This window comes from Poecilia reticulata, chromosome 23 (genome assembly GCF_904066995.2).
Source record: "Poecilia reticulata chromosome 23, P_reticulata-male-v2, whole genome shotgun sequence".
NCBI classification, from domain to species: domain Eukaryota; kingdom Metazoa; phylum Chordata; class Actinopteri; order Cyprinodontiformes; family Poeciliidae; genus Poecilia; species Poecilia reticulata.
The window spans coordinates 8745705-8760260 of NC_088852.1; the positions used below are offsets into that span (position 1 = coordinate 8745705).

The window sequence follows — 14556 nt, forward strand, 5'->3', positions numbered from 1 at the left end:
CACAACCACTAACAAACACAGAAAATGCTAGCTGATTAAATATTATGTTTCTTATTACTGTTACTATAAAAAAAAATGTAAATTCTAGTTATAAAGAAACTTCATGTAGGTCTAAGCACCAACACTGTTTTGTTTGTGCCATTCTTTCCTTTTTCATACATAAACAGAGCATCTCATCTTGTTTCTCATTAGGAATAAACAGCAACGTCTCGTTTTTCCAGCGTGTTTTGACTCATTGTCTGTATGCCATGGTGACTGCAGAAGCTAAGGGGGTGGGTACTTGAACGCACCACCGGATCAGTATTGTGTTCAGTGCTGGCTCCTTCTCCGTCCTCCATCAAAGCCCGGCTCCATCTCCGCTGTACGGCGCAGGCCCGAAGTAGCGCAGCCGCTCTGAGGTTAGTGCCCTACCGCGCAATCTCCATTTATTTCAGCCCCGGCGCAGCCGCATCATCAAACCCGGCAGCGCAGGGGCGAGAGCTGATGGTTGTTTAGATGTTGACTCGGAGTGCGATTCTTTAGCATTTGACGCTGTTTTTCTTCTTCTTTTTTTTTTTTGGGAGGGAAAGATGTTGTTGGCGCGTTTCGACAACCAGCTCAGACAGAGAGAGTAGCAGCTCTGGATGAGCTCTAGGCCGCTCGGCCTCTTTTTAGCGTTATGTTTTGTTTCATATTGCGCGGGTTTCATGCTAGCTGTTGCATTACTGTTGATCGCCTCACACCCTACGCAGACATCGTTATTGTTCACATTTTAAAGCCGAATTACTGATATGTATTCGTAATAGTGTTGATATCATTCAGTTAATCGACTGTTCACCGCTAAATGGTTAGCCAGGAAGCTAAGTAGCCGAATGTAGGACATAGCTAGCTTAGCTTCCTAGAGGACTCATTGATAACAGACTGAAACAAATGTCCTCCGACGCCTGTTTCTGTTAGTATGAGCCTCGTTACAGACTTTATGAATTATTACACGCTTATTTATGGCTCAGGGTTATTCGTCCCACTGCGAAGATCCACTGCAAACAAGCTTATGAGAAATAAATTAGAAGTTTAGCTGATTTTCTTTTCTATTATATCTTTTGGATACGAAGTGATACATTGACAAATTTGCTAATTTATGTGATATTTTTATTGATACTTTTGTAACGGACACTCTTTAAATTCTGCAGTCTCAGTTCAAAATAATTTATGCTTAAATAAAGTGTGCAAAATTCCTGTACGCATGTATGTGTTTGAGATGTTTGTTTTCCTTGTTAATATGATCGTCACCTCTTAGGCTGTAATAACCAAAATAGTTTACACATTCACACACCCAATTAACCACTTGTAATGTGCTCTGTTGGTATGAAATAGTTGAGATTACATACTTACATATAGCGTTCTGTTATGGTTTTTTACTTTATGGCCCATCAGGTTGAACAGAGTTGCCTAGTTATCCATAGCCTGCAGGATAAACATTACCTTGTCACACAGCAAATTGGGAATACTGTTAACAAAAAATATATGTCATTTATTACAACTGCGAAATGTATAAAAAAAAATACTTTTATGTGCCTAGTGTGCAGGTAATTCTGCATTTTTGCTGGTAACACAATTATGACAAGCTACTAGCTAGCTAATTAGCCTATATGCTATATCTTCAGTAAGCAAAAGTGTTGGTGCTTCAGTGCTTTTAGCACCATTTCCTTGTTTTTCTTTTTTGCAAACATCAGAATTTATCTTTTTTTAAAAGTGAAGTAGAATGTTAAGTACCCTTCTTTCAGCCAGCATACCAGCAGTGCACAGCTCGGGCATGAGCCTTGCACTTTCATTATCTCCTTATTAGGACTGGAGATCAGAGAAATATTAACACCGTGTAGCTTAAGTGGTTTTGAAACTTTTCAAAAACCTTTGCTCATTTCTGCTGCTTAAAATGCTGACTGATTTTCTGTCCTTACCATAAAGGCGTCAGCCAAACCCGACACAGTTGCCCTGGTAACGAATCGGTACACATCCTGTTTCAAAATTGTCTAATTCTATTGATTAGAATATGTAATTCTGGTATAAATTAAATAAAATGGAACTTGCTGGTTCATCGACAGCAGCAATCAGAGGAACAGCATTATATTTAACTCAGCTGCTGAGCAGGTTAGGTTGGTAACTGACTCTATAAGCCTAGCCCATCACATAGGTACCTGACTCAGGAGATTTTATCAGCCTTTTTTTTTTTTTACTTCCTAGACTTAGACCTGACGTTTCTAAAATCTGATTAAAAAGGAGTCATTTTATCACTCCTTGGCTGAATGTTTAGGACCTTGTCCTTCTAGAAGATGAACCTCCACACAATATCAAGTCTCTCGTAGCCCCTATCATGAATCAGTTCCTGTTTCCAGACCCGTTTCTATAAAAGAAACATCATATGAAACAATCCATGCATTGGTAAAATGTCCTCGTCATGCAAAGCCACACGTCTTCTTGAACTTTCTCCGGCAGTACTGTCGATCTCGCTGTGTAAGCTTGGCGGCTGATAATGGACGAACACACCGTGAACACGACAGAACACATGACCACCATCGAGGCGAGCGCCGTCAGCCAGCAGGTTCGTTTCACCGTTCAAATTTTGCAGATTCCAAGTGACAAAAACGTTTTTGCTTCTTTGCGTATTGCCCCGTAAAATATGTTTTCTGTCATTGTGTTCTTCTGATGTATTTCCTGTAGGTACACGTGACCACCTTCACAGAAGCTTCGATGATGAGCGCGGAGGAAGACTCGACGTCCTCGCCGGACGACGACCCCTACGATGACACGGACATCCTCAATTCAGCTGGCACTGATGAGGTCACTGCTCACCTGGCTGCTGCAGGTGGGAACAATATTTACCCGCTCGAGCGAAAACGCGGTTCCAAAAGAGTTTTAAGAAGCGACTTCATGCTGGGAGGTTTTATGCGCTGCCTCTCAGGTGGTGGTTTTATAATTCAAATAGCTTTTATGAAGTGTAATTCACTTGGTTTGACAGCAGGTGGTGCCATTGTTCTTGACATGATTGGAGAACATTGTCCCTCCTGCATCTGGATTTTGCAGATTCCTCACCTAACAGCTCGACGTCTGGAGAAAAATCTGCCCTGTATATTCAAGATAAACTTTCTTATTATGCGTTTAAAATGACTGAGAAGTTTGCAAATTTAAATCTGGAAAAATATAGAAAATATTATGCGGTTCTTCCGTTGCAATCGCAAGTTGTTTCAAAAGCAGATAGCAGCTAAATGAAGAAAAAGCTTTCTTTATTTTATTTTTTTTTGTAGAATTTAAAGTAATTTGTCGCTTGCGTCTCAGGTCCAGTAGGCATGGCTGCGGCTGCCGCCGTAGCAACCGGCAAGAAACGAAAAAGACCTCACATCTTTGAGTCCAACCCTTCCATCCGGAAAAGGCAGCAAACCCGTCTGCTCAGGTGAGTCACACCAACACATCTACAAAATTGTAACTTGAGACATCTGAGCTCGCGTCGACGCTGCTTTTGATTCAACAAATGGAGTAAAACGCGACGTATGTTTACAGGAAACTGCGTGCCACACTGGACGAATACACCACCAGAGTGGGCCAGCAGGCCATAGTGCTGTGCGTCTCTCCCTCCAAACCGAACCCGGTGTTTAAAGTTTTTGGTGCGGCTCCTCTGGAGAACGTAGTGAGTGGATCCACGTTTCGTACAGTGCGCTTTGCAGAAATGTTTGGGAAATAAATGGTGCTGAGCCCCACGAGGAATACTTTTATGTAACCCCCACAAAAGTTTTGCTAAAGTCTTAGGTTATATTTGTGAAATCATGCAAAAAAAATAAAAAATAATAATCCCAGGTTCATGCTCCCCAAGTTTTTAGAGATCCCAAAAATCTTTATCAAGATCCTGTGTTAAATTCGAAAGATCCCACTAAGGGTTCAAAAGTGGCTTTTTGTGAAATCCTGCAAAGGTTTTGAAAGTCGTCCAGTTTTATTTCCCCCAGAATTTTGCGTAGAACTCCTGTGATTTTCAAAACATTTCCTAAATCTCTCAAAAGTAGAACCATGGATGTTTGAAGAGCTTTGCAGGATCTGGCAAAACAAAAACTGCAGTCCTGGAACTTGGGATTTTGCAAAGCTGTAAAGCACTTTGTTTTATTTAAGCAAAACGTAAATTATAAAAGCAGTAAGTTTTCTTTACATAATCCACTATCCCCTGTCTCTGTCATATCAGTTCTTTTTTTTTTTTCTTTTTTTTTCCAAGGTGCAAAGTTGAAAAATATCTAAAGAATATCTAAATTCCTCCAGAACAAATAGCATAATCAGGCCACGGTCCACCAAAGCTCTGTTTTTAACATAACAAGTGTTCTTGTAGCTTTTATTTTCATATATAATTTTAATCCAAACATTTTCCGCATAATTCACCGTGTCGTGATGTCTGCTGATCTCCAGGTAAGGAAGTATAAGAGCATGATGTTGGAGGACCTGGAAAACGCGCTGGCTGAGCACGCGCCTGCAGGTGGAGAGCTGGCCTCAGAGCTGCCGCCGCTCACCATCGACGGCATCCCAGTCTCCGTGGATAAGATGACACAGGTGAGACGTCCACAGACTCCTGTCCCGTTAAATGAAGGAGCAGCTGCTGGCTGCGCAGTTAGTCGATGTTCCCAGCAGAGGGCGCCCTCTGACAAACCAGAGTGGCGTAAAAGAAATTATTTTATGCATTAGTATTTCCTTGGGATTTTTTTATGGAACAGGAAGTAGTGCATAACTGCGAAGTAGAGCTGAAATTTTCTAAATGTTTTACAAGAAAAATGAGTGAAAAGTGTTACACGCGTTTATATTAAGCTCCCTTAAACAAAACCCCAGTTCTTTACAGCAGAGCCATTTAAATGTACGCAAATGCACACGTTTAATTTTTCCTTCCCCTTTTCCCCGACGTCAGCCGCGACACCCAATTCGCAATTAAACGCCGAATCAGCCGAAGCGGGGCAGCATCTCCCGTCTTTCAGAAAGCGAGAGGAAGGAAGCGCGGCGGCGTCTATCTCTCCCGCCTGGCGGGCCTTTCGCTGGCAGCATTAGTCCTCTGTTCGCCCGAGGGAGCCCGGCTTGTTTACGCCGCCGTCTCCCTGTGCAGCTGACGCACCCTGCGGCTCGTCGTCAGAGCTGGGCACGCCGGGCGGCCCTCAGAGACGGTCCACGTCCCGGGGAGCTTTCCCAGCCAATCCCGCGGCCCAGATAAATCCTCGGAGGCCAGGTGTCAGTTGCTTTGTTTTTCTGGAGGTTGTAGGATGGGATTATCGTGAGTAACCTGTCGCCTCACTCAGCGCGGCGAGGCCAGGTGGAACGGTGCGGCTGCTCTTGGAGAGATGTGTGTGGTGCCGTGTGTTGGAAACGGGCGGCCTTCCTCCCTCTTGTGGGAAAACCTCGCAAACCGAGGGGATAGAAGTCATTAAAGCGAGCTGCTTCTCCTGATACACACCACAATACAATAATCTGCAATGTGTTTGACACACATAGGCTCCCGTCACATACAAGGAGCATCTGTAGCAGGTGATCCCAGGTCTAGGCTGAGCCTGTAATTACCCCCCAGTCTTGTTAGGTTCAGGGACCTGGCAATACAGCCCGCCATGCCGCACTCTGATTGGCCCACTGCTTCGGAGGATTAAGATTGGAAGCCGCGGGGGGAGAGGTGGAGGGGGGTGGTCGGCATGAGGGCAACATGCCACTTAACAAACTAGCCACTTTAATTAAGCCATCTGGCCCCGCACACAAACATCCGCATCACCCACAGGTGGAAACGCAAGAATCCCTTTACAGCTAAGTCCCTGCCCTTGGCTAATCCAAGCTGCGTCCCACTGCTCGCCGAACCCAAGCTTCCCTCGCTCCAGCCACCAGATGTAGCCTCTGTTTCGTCGAAGCGGCTTGTAATTAAGTGCCGCCGACCCTCCATTTTCTTCCGAGATCCATTTTGTCGTGCGTCGTCATGTGACGCCCTGCAAGGCAGTTTATTGGCGGATGATTGTGACTTAGGAGATGGTGCGGGGGTGAGGGGGGGACTATTAGGGAGGAGGCAGGGATTTATTTCTCTCAGAACCAAATTTAGCCCTGTGATGTCAAGGTAGGCAGACGCTGCAATGCCTCATTGTGCAATATAATCCTCTGGTGATGTGTGCATATTACTGGGACACTGAGGACACGGGCACTAAAACCCCACCACTGCATGCCGGGAACTGTGGCTGTATGCATTATTTGAGAGGCATAGGCGGGACATTATGCATTTGAATATTAGTAAATACAAAAAGTTTATTCTTTACATCAAGCATTCCTGCTTAAACTGAAACATGGATGGCGAAAACCATCCAGTGACAGAGTGGAGTGGAGTTAAATCGAACCCTTGTGTTGTTTTAAAAAACAGCTGTAAGAAATCAACTTAAAGAGTGGGTGAAATTTAGCGTTTTACATGTAGGCCAAAAAACAAATCGCGCTGCCGGAGGTTCTCCTGGTGTCGGCCTGGAGCCGCAGCCATAGATCGGTCTCCCAATGAACACGTTCTCCTTTGAGCAACCCCGTTTCTATTTGCAGTTCTTCACCCTCTCTGTGTGTGTCTGATCGATGTGCGTCCACTGCGGCCCGCTCAAGGGCGTGTGCGCGTCAACGTGTGGCCTTTTTGACCGAGGAAAAAAAAAAGATTTGTCATTTTTTATCTTTCCGTCTCGTGTCTTCGTTCCAGGCTCAACTGCGAGCCTTCATTCCAGAGATGCTGAAGTACTCGACGGGCCGAGGAAAGCCCGGCTGGGGCAAGGAGAGCTGCAAGCCCGTGTGGTGGCCTGACGACATCCCCTGGGCCAACGTTCGCAGCGACGTCCGCACCGAGGAGCAGAAGCAAAGAGTACGAAGCGTTTCCGTGCGGTTACTTGACTGAAAACCCTTCCTACGAAGTTGGCAAATGTTTTTGGGTGTTCTGAACCGGTCTTCTCCGCGCGTCCTCCTCCAGGTGTCGTGGACGCAGGCGTTGCGGACCATAGTGAAGAACTGCTACAAGCAGCACGGCCGCGAGGATCTGCTGTACGCGTTCGAGGACCAGCAGGTGACGACCGTGAGCGCCGCCCAGCACCACCTGACGGCGGCCCAGAGCATCGCTCACCTGGTGCCATCGCAGACTGTCGTGCAGACCGTCAACAACCCCGACGGAACCGTCTCGCTCATCCAGGTGCGCGCAGGCGTGCGCTGCCCTGCTTTCGTCGAGAGTTTTGAGCGGCTAAATGTTTCTCAAGATTCCCGCGGGAAGCTTTCATTCATTTTTTTTTTATTTTTATTTTTTATCATTTTTCTTTTCCAGGTCGGCACGGGACACACGGTCGCAACTCTGGCAGACGCGTCCGAGCTTCCCGGCGTCACGGTGGCGCAGGTCAACTACTCGACTGTTACAGACGGGGAGGTAACGTTACTCCGTGTTGGTTTTTGAAACATTCGTTACACCGAATGTAGACGTACGTAATTAACAGAGGGAGTGGAGGTAAAGGTAGAACGCTGCAACCTTTTTTTTTTTTTTTGTGTGTGTTCTGAAACTACATTTTCCCACGGTGGAACAGAACTGGGCCACACTCCAGGGAGGAGAGATGACCATCCAGACAACTCAAGCGTCAGAGGCCACGCAGGCCGTAGCGTCGCTGGCTGAAGCCGCAGTCGCTGCCAGTCAAGAGATGCAGTCTGGAGCCACCGTAACCATGGCTCTCAACAGGTCAGTCGGCTGGGGGCGGGGTCATGTAATGGCCCATCAAAGTGGGCGTCGGCTTATGCTTCTTAGGGTATGTATGGTAACTACAAGGAAAAATGTGAACCTCTTCCTTGAGAGTTTTACGCAGAAAAAAAAACTTTTAGCACTTTGCAAGACAGACTTCACTGTGACAGGAAGTAAAGTGATATTTTATTGTTACGACATGCGTTCACACCCTCGCCCCTTGAGCGAGCAACTATTTGCACTTTTCCTCATATTTTACTGCTTTGTAAAACATAAAATAATGCATAAAAGTACTTTTTTTTTTTTTTACTTCTACGCTTTCATATTTGAAATATTTTTGATAAATATACTGCGCTGAGTTATACTGTGAAGTCTTATTTTAACTTTGTTGTCAAAATACTCCACAGTATGTAGCCAAAACAAAAAAAACACTCACATTTTCAATGTCTGGCAGAAAACGCTGAGGTTTCCACCTGCGCCGTGGCGCATTCACCCCCATGTCTCTCGTATTTGTTTGCGCCACTCTTAATTTTCGCTTGAATAAAACTTGCGTCTGCTTCAGCAGGTCACCTGGGTTGAACGCTGATGAGTCACCTTGCCTCTCGTGCCATTTCAGCAGCTAATTAATTACCCGACGGCGAATTGTTTGTCATACAAGAACTGTTAATTTTTATATATTTTTTTTTTCAAAATTAGAAGCCATGGGGGCGGCGGCTGAGATGAATTGGATTCGATTCACAGTACAAAAGATGTTTTGTTTTGTTTTTCTTGAAAGAAAAAGAAAGTTTTGAATTTGCTGAATTCATCATTAATTGCCTGAGATGTTTGCTCGCTCTCCACTGCACCACTGTCATGGCAATCCTTTTTCAGACGTGCATGAGCATCTCCCATCGGGCCTTGTTACCTGCGCCCTCCTGAGTCCTGCTTCCTCTGCCCTCCCCTGCTGCTGTTTACTCGTGCTGAGCTGCTCCTCTCCTCTCACCCTGGAACATTTTGTCTGTTTTCCAGCTCCCGAAACCTCTCTGTTGTTTTTTTTATTTATTTATTTTTTTTTATCACTAAGTACTCTTACAGCGCCTCTTCCTTTCCGCTTATCTTGTGCTTCTGTCACAAATATGATTGCCGGCCGTCGCAGTTGCTTCCATGAGTTCATATCAAAGCTGCGGCGGTAATAAGCTGGCGATAATTCCACCGAGTCGATCTGGTTAATAAAACTGCTCCGGTAAAGCCGTAGCACCTGGCCTTTGGGGAGATGTGACAGATTCCCTGTAAGTCCAGACAAGTAAAGCCTCTTACCGCTCATACACTCCTGCCTCTTCACCTCACATCTCTAATAACCCGTGAGCTCGTGCGTGTGTGTGCGTGTGTATATGTCGCAAAGCTTTTAGGCTTTCTGCCAGAAGATTGTATCTTTAGGCTCTAGACTTTCCATCTATCCTTTTTTTTTTTTTTTTGCTAATGCAATAGCATTTTAAAAACGTGTGCACAAATGTGTTTTGGTTGTGTTGCAGCGAGGCAGCAGCCCACGCCGTAGCAACGCTGGCCGAGGCCACTCTTCAAGGAGGGGGTCAGATCGTGCTGGCGGAGACGGCAGCTGCTGTGGGGGCTCTGGCCGGGGTCCAGGACGCTACAGGTACCGCTTCTCGCCCCTCTGCGTCATCGGAAGCATACGACCGAAGTGTTCGCGAGCCTTCGTTTTTTCCCACGTCAAAGCCACAGACTCGAGTGTAGCTTATTGGGATTTTTGCCTGACTCGCCAACCGTCGCAAAGTAGTTCGGAAATGTGAAACGAGAGAAAAATTGTCATTTTCACACTTTTTTTTTTTTTTGAACAACTGAGATCCAAAGACGTTTGGCCTTCATTTGTGTTCGAAGCACCCCATGATTTTATTTCAGGGCGTCTGAATAAAGGGAAAACCACCACTGTATTTTCTATCAGTGTATCACATGAAATTCCATATTTTAGGTCAGAATGGGTGAAGTTTCGCAAATGCTAACCAGTCAATGGCGTTTCCAATTAGCCTTACTACGTCTAAGCTTCACACCAGTGACACTCATCTTAGTTTTAATCTACTCTGTGCTAATTTAACAGATGGCGTGTTTCATCTGTGTTGCACCTTGTAGTAACACTTCCTGCTTCGAATGATAACGTTATTACAGTGCTAAACAAAAACGGAACCACTCCAGATCCATGAATAGATCCCTCCTACAAAGCTTGATCCACTCCATTATCAATCCTGGGTTTAATCGCTTCACCAGCTGTCAGCATACACACACACACACAGATGTCCTCTTACGTTTCTGCGTACAGTTCATGCACACGCTGGCACGGTTTCACCTGCTTGTTTAGATTTTTCGAAATGCCTGCTCTCGGATGGACAATTCAGACACACGAAGATGTTTTGAGCCAGCATCGCTCTGGGACGGAGCACTTGTAGAAGATCAATCGGTTCGCATTCTTGTCTCAGCTTACTGTTCACGGCCTGCAGAGGTCAAGAAAGCCCGTGAGCGAAGCGCGTGCCACAACGTGCACATAGCGAGCACAGCGCAAGAAGTTGCTACAACTAAACTTACAACAAAGATAAATGGGGGAAATTGAAGATGAGCCGAAAGAAACTTTTTTTCTGGGAATCTAAAGTAGAGTAAAACGAATGAGTGCATTTTAACCTGGTCTAAGCTTACAGTTACAGGAGCGATCGCAAGCCGCTGCCATGTCCCGCGGTGATATTCGGGCCTTCTTGTGGCACAGTGACAGCTTGCAGGGAGGAGCAAAAGGCCCACATGTCCGCAGCAAATAATCCCTGCAGGCAGAGACTCAAAACACCAAAACAGCTGGGAATGGGGGAAGCGAGCCGAGGGTGTCCGATTGGTAGAATGCTCAATGAAGTAAGACGCAGGGTCCCTACACAATCTGAGGGAGTGTGGAATTTCATTTTATTAGCTTCCACGGCTGGATAAATGTGGGGAAAAAAGAGAGGTTTGTATCAATACATCCCTCCGTCCGTCCTTTGACCATTCTATTCATTCATCAACACATAGATCCGTTTAACCCAACAACAACAAAAAAACGTCATCGTTTGATAATTGATCGTTCCTCTGCTTGGGTTGTTGACGCCGGTTCCGCTCTGTGTTGTTCCCGTCAGGATTGGTCCAGATCCCGGTCAGCATGTACCAGACGGTAGTGACCAGCCTCGCCCAGGGCAACCGGCCGGTTCAGGTGGCGATGGCGCCCGTCGCCACGCGCATAGACAACACGGTCACGCTGGACGGCCAGGCGGTGGAGGTCGTGACCTTGGAGCAGTGACACTGTGGACCTCGGACGGAGTAGAATGCACTGAACAGCCATCTTGGAGACTTTGTTTCTCTTCTGTTTTTTTTTTTTTTGTTGTTTTTTTTCCAAGACAACACATTGTGTACGATGTTGAATATATTTTTAAATGTACCACTGCAGGGGAAAGTAAAAATGATTACCAATGCATTGTGTTTACTATGTAAAAGATAAGGCTTTCGTTGTTATATTTCATTTATCTTCATATTTTTTAAGCTCTGTGATGTTGAGTGTCTAGTATTTATTTCTGTAAAATGAATCCTCACTATACAAACAAACAAAAACAACAACAACAACAAAAAAAACCCGGAAGGAAAGCCACCACAATATCATCACGATCAATTTTGGGCTTGATGTGTACGTTGCTATGTAATGCTAGTCGATTATTTTTGTTTGTGCCTCGGTCAGCGGTCACTCCCTTCGGCTCCTCTCGTTCCCCATCGCTGCTCCTTCACACACTCCCGCATCATTTCCTCACATTAGAGGGGAAGGCTAAATTAAATTACATTGTCTTGTCATGTGCTTGTTTTCGTTTTTCTTTTCTCATCCCCAAACATGCCAAAGATTGGCAGTCTCAGGATATACATTATGCTGTTGTTTACTGCTGCGCTACTAAACCCGTCTTGTTTTTTTTTATATATACATATATATTATTATTAATATTTATAGTGCATGAAGTTGGAGGCGCAACCTTTAGTATGTTATTTTTAACATGGATCTCTTGAATCATCTTGGATCGGCGTCCCTCCGCTACGTTGCTGGAAGTCAAATTTGGATTAAATGTGACAACATTTGTAATGCAGATGAACATTTTGAGCCGCAAAATAAACGACGTGTGTCTCCAGAGTGGACGTCTGAAGCAGCTGTAACTTTTACTTTAAACTCCACCGACTCCAGTGAGATGTTTCTCGGTCAAACGGCTCCTCTGCTGATGGGTAAACCTTCCTAACGTAGGTCGTGTGTTAACTCATTAATATTAAATAACTAAAGTGACAATGCGATTTCAAATATTTGGGGGTTATTTAGTACTTTTGACTGTCTCTGTGTTGGCAGAAACTACAGTCGAAGTGTTTTGTTTGTCTCATCTTTGCAGACCTGTTTCAATGTAGCGACACCGGGTGGGTCGTCAGCCTGAACACAAAGTCCAGACTTTGACTAGACCACCTCAAAGCTTCCAAATGTTTTCTTTTTCATTAAAGAAAGGTAGAGCGTGACACAGACCCAGACAAACACTCTCCCACCACCATTTTTGTATGATATCCTTTCTCTAAAGAGCAATTAAATTTACACTCCAACATAACAGGAAGCACTTTCGATCACTAAGTAAAGGAGCTTTTAAGCTGGACATTGAAGTTTTTTGTTGTTTAAAGGGAAAGTAAGACTGAAATCAAGGGCAGGGCTCCTGGGAATGTCTTTGGCAGGCGGAAGAGAACACGGATACGGTCGGCTAACCCGGCCTTGCTTTGAATGAGACCTTCTGGAAGCGGCTCCTCATCTGGTCTGTTCAGAGCCCCGCTGGACAATGGACCCAGTCTGAGGTTCCTAGTTTTGTTCTATTAAAAAGGTGAAAAATCTTTTTTTTTTATTTCCCTGAAGTGTTTTTCTTTCAACGGCACCGTGCATTCTCAAATCCACAGCTGTAGCTTACGACGTGTATCCTTTAAACTTTGGCCTTTATAGAGTTTGACAGTGTGGCCTCTGGAAAATGTCTAGTGCCTGCAGCCCACTTGTCGAGTTCAATCCGGCGATGCCTAGTCAAATCCAAAGAAATCCCACCAGATTTTCACCTAAACATTGGTCTCTCCACTTCTGACATCACTTCCTGTACTTCCAAAACCAACTTCCTCATTGCGTCTTTCTTCATGCAAGGACACGAGGAAACGTTCTCAGATCTCAGGATCAGCAAAAAATAAATAAAACTTTTTACTTACTATTATTTAGCAAGCTTTTTAGTGTTTGCTACTAAGATGAATTCATTTTTGTCTCCTTACACATGGGGGATTTTTACTGCTTTGTCACATGATGTAGACTTTTAAGTGATTTGTCTGTTCAAATTGAATTTATTTGCATCTGATCCTTGTGAACAACTGATTTTTTTTTTTTTTGTCTTCAATGTTCTAAATTTTATTCTAGTATAGCCTGTAACAAGTCTGAAGCATATATAAATCAATTTCTCTTTGTAAGTGGAAATTTTTTTTTTTACATTTATTGAGAGTCATGATGCTAATTTAAAATAAGGCAAAAATCTAAAAGTTTTTTCTTTCTGATCAAATTTGGTTCATGTTCCGAGCTTTCGCTGCCCACTTTTTTGTATCTAACTCATTGCTTTTTTTTTTGCTTTTTTTTTTTTTTAATTATGCCACATTTCCGTTCATTTTGAGCTGGAGTGATGCACATGCCACAAAACCCAATAACCTCAATGCTCCTTTCCACTCCACCCCCCACCTTTCCCGCAGTGACAGACAGGGCCTTGATTACATCATAAGCTGCCTGAACCTCCTCTGCTTTAAAGCCTGGGATTTGCTAGCAGGGCCCTTCTGTTGCGGAGCAGAACAGAGAGAGAGAGAAGCATACAGGCCCTAATCTATCAGGCGTCATAGTGTGCATCCCACTCTTCCTCCAGATTAAAGCCGAACAAGATTGTGTTCAGACAGATGAAAACATCCTTTATTGCTTATTGTCCTAAACTCTCCCCTGTCATGTCTTTTTTTTATTGGAACCTTGAAAGTGTGATTCGCACACGACCAAGTGCATGTCTCCACGTAACATTTTAAGTTTGATATGTAAACTAACTCTGTAGATTAAAGGACTTATTAGCATGTTTTCCTGCAGAAGCCTCCCTCCCCTCCGTTTCAGTCAGCAGCACCGCCGCAAAGTGCAATCAAATCTTTTAGTAGGTGATGCAACGGCTTTGTGTTTTGTAAGTCCGTGTTAGAAATAAACTTTTTTTTTTTTTAAGGAGAAAACTTAATGGATCAATGATTGAAATGTAGAGGATATCGAGTACTACAAACGGCTACTGGTTTACTTTTAATTATAAAACTTAATGAACAATGAAATATCTTTTTTAGGTCAACAGCTCATTGGGCAACTCCCAGGTCTTCGGTGGGAGCAAACCTGGTGCCCACGGGCACCCTGTTGGTGACCCCTGACCTAGACAGAAAAGCTTTGGTTCTCCATCATGAAAGCAATATATGTAGCAGTGAAAGATCCATCCGAAGAGGGGGAGCCACTGCCATTGATCCTTCTTACTTGTCGGATGAAGCTTCAGCCACGACTTCAGTGGCCGCAGCACCGCAGGGGGGCCAGAGGGTGCCCTGCAGGGTGAGCAGGGAGGGGCTGGGTCATTCTTTTTGTCCAGAGTCCTGCAAGCAGACTCTGTAGCCGGGCTTTAATCTCCACTAATCGTTTCTTAATACGTGTGCATCCCAGGCCCTCCACCTCTGCACGCAGGCACACATATTCCACACATATGGATGACATGCTTCTGGCCTGAGCCCCCACTTGCTCAAACAAG

At 44.7% G+C, this 14556-nt stretch overlaps 1 protein-coding gene across 2 annotated transcripts; it reads left to right on the plus strand.

Moving 5' to 3' along the window:
* The first annotated feature begins 260 nt into the window (after window positions 1-260).
* nrf1 (nuclear respiratory factor 1) lies at window positions 261-11557 on the plus strand. 2 transcript variants are annotated; one of them, XM_008400678.3, is made up of 12 exons: window positions 261-398; window positions 2473-2578; window positions 2698-2842; window positions 3313-3427; window positions 3535-3661; window positions 4423-4563; window positions 6701-6859; window positions 6965-7180; window positions 7310-7408; window positions 7563-7711; window positions 9223-9344; window positions 10855-11557. In XM_008400678.3, exons 2-12 carry the CDS (start codon window positions 2510-2512, stop codon window positions 11013-11015), a joined length of 1503 nt encoding a protein of 500 aa, XP_008398900.1. In that variant the 5' UTR covers window positions 261-398; window positions 2473-2509; the 3' UTR covers window positions 11016-11557. The 2 variants fall into 2 exon arrangements, with proteins under 2 accessions (XP_008398900.1, XP_081460013.1); XM_081603887.1 differs by lacking the exon at window positions 261-398 and having other exon boundaries at window positions 415-2578.
* Window positions 11558-14556: the final 2999 nt, after the last annotated feature.